This window comes from Lolium rigidum, chromosome 5, assembly GCF_022539505.1.
Source record: "Lolium rigidum isolate FL_2022 chromosome 5, APGP_CSIRO_Lrig_0.1, whole genome shotgun sequence".
In the NCBI taxonomy this organism is placed as follows: Eukaryota; Viridiplantae; Streptophyta; class Magnoliopsida; order Poales; family Poaceae; genus Lolium; species Lolium rigidum.
In genome coordinates, this window is record NC_061512.1 from 191,852,576 (window position 1) to 191,854,466 (window position 1,891).

General features: G+C 48.7%; 1 protein-coding gene across 1 annotated transcript; it reads right to left on the bottom strand.

Moving 5' to 3' along the window:
* Positions 1-824: 824 nt before the first annotated feature.
* LOC124656885 (heavy metal-associated isoprenylated plant protein 47-like) lies at positions 825-1,220 on the bottom strand. The gene has a single exon (XM_047195544.1). It carries the CDS (start codon positions 1,218-1,220, stop codon positions 825-827), a length of 396 nt encoding a protein of 131 aa, XP_047051500.1.
* Positions 1,221-1,891: the final 671 nt, after the last annotated feature.

Consider the following 1,891-nt stretch of genomic DNA (forward strand, 5'->3'; position numbering starts at 1 on the left):
CAGGTAGCTCAGCTCGCTTGGTGACATTGGCTTGCTGCAAAAACCAGGTCGATCGTTGCCTCTCGTCAGTTTCTTAGTCCCACTACCATTCTTTGTTCCGGGACCTCCATGCTGACTGATTTGCTGGGAAACTGCTTGTAGCACTACTCAATTAAGTGGCACATGACCTTTTTTTTTAGATAAAGGAAATATATTAATATCAAAAGATACTAATTATACCCATCCTTTGCAACAACGCCCCACCCTAATGGCAGTACAGGATGCACACAACCAAAAAAGAGTAAAGAAAACTAAGAAAGAAAAGTCCCGCTACAGCCTTCTAAGCCTACAACATCAATACAACCACCACCGTGATAACACCTGAAGTACAGACTCTCCAAACGCGACGTCTCCAAGAAGGGAACCGTGCACCAGCGCCTTCGTCGCACCAAAGGTCTAGGTTTTCACCCTGAAAATAGTCCCACTCTCAAAACAATGCCTACAAGAAGATCATTGCAAGGCACAACCAGTTAAGACTAGATCTTGGGTTTCACTCTGAGAGGTAGGACTATGAACTTCCCCTGTGCTGCCGTCCCACATGCATACCACTGCTGCAGAGCTCGGAAGGCTAAGCAGATTCCTCAGCATCACGGAGACACGAACCTCCTTTAACCAGTCCACCAACCCAGCTTTCATGATATTCCTTCTTCTAACTTTGCCCAAAAAATCACCTGATTAGAACTTTTGAGCTACAGATCCCACCTTTGGCATTTGAAATCCTAGTAAAGCTAATTTAACCCGGAGCGAAGAAAAATAAGAGTCCTCAAGAATGCTGAATACTGTGACTACATCCAGAAGGTGTCCGCCCGGGAGTAGCACTGCTGGTAACTATATGTGCCGGCGGGGTGCTCGTAGACTGGCACTGAGTGCGAAGGGTACTTGTAGTAGTGCCATGGGTAAGCGTACTCGACGACGGCGGCGGCGGCTTCGGCGGGTTTCTTCTTCTCCTCCTCCTTCTTGACCTCACCGACCTGCACGAGCTGGGCGTGGCCGACCTTCTTGCGCAGCAGGTTGGTGAGCTTGACGGAATCGACTCCGTCACCGACCACCACCACCTGGTCCTTGTCGTCCCCGGCCAGCGCCACCGAGTCCACCCCCACCGTCGCCGCCACCAGCGCCATTGCCTTGGATCGGCACTTGTCGCACGTCATCTCCACCTTGATCACGATGTTTTGCTTCATCGCGACTTGCTTAATTTGGTTGGAATCAAGTTTCAGGCTAATGCAGCAGGTGAGAATAGCAAGTTTGCCGTGGAGGGAGCAGAGAACCTGAGGTCCATATATATAGGGTTGCTACCTTGCCGGTCACTCAGTATGTAATTATGTATGCGCGTGCTCCGAAGCTGCCACACCTGATTGCGAGATCAAAAGCCGTTCCAGGGAGTAGTTAGGATGCGATCAGAAGGTTCAAAGGCAGGAGACCAGGATTTTAATTCGTAAAGTTGGGAATTTGCTTTGTTTATGACTTGATTCTGGTCTGTCAGTCAGCTGAAGGCACGACTGGGCAAGAAGGAAAGCGTGTTCAGGGTACACTACAGGTTACTACATGCGCCAGAGTGAGTGCGAGTAGTCAGTGCCCAACTTAGTGATCGAGCAATCGCCTTGGAGTCTTCGATTGTTAAGACACATGTAGAATTCTTCTTGATACGATACCCTGCTGTTAAGCTGAAGAGACGAAACTGTCGCGTTCAACGTTAATGGACGACATTTGCTGCTCAACTGAATTAGCTCACCTCTACATTCATGTCCATCCTGCGAACCACAAATCAACATGCACATACTGCCATTAGTACAGTACTACTCTCTCCGCCTCGTAGAACTTGTCTCAGGTTTGTCAAAATTAAAATATATCT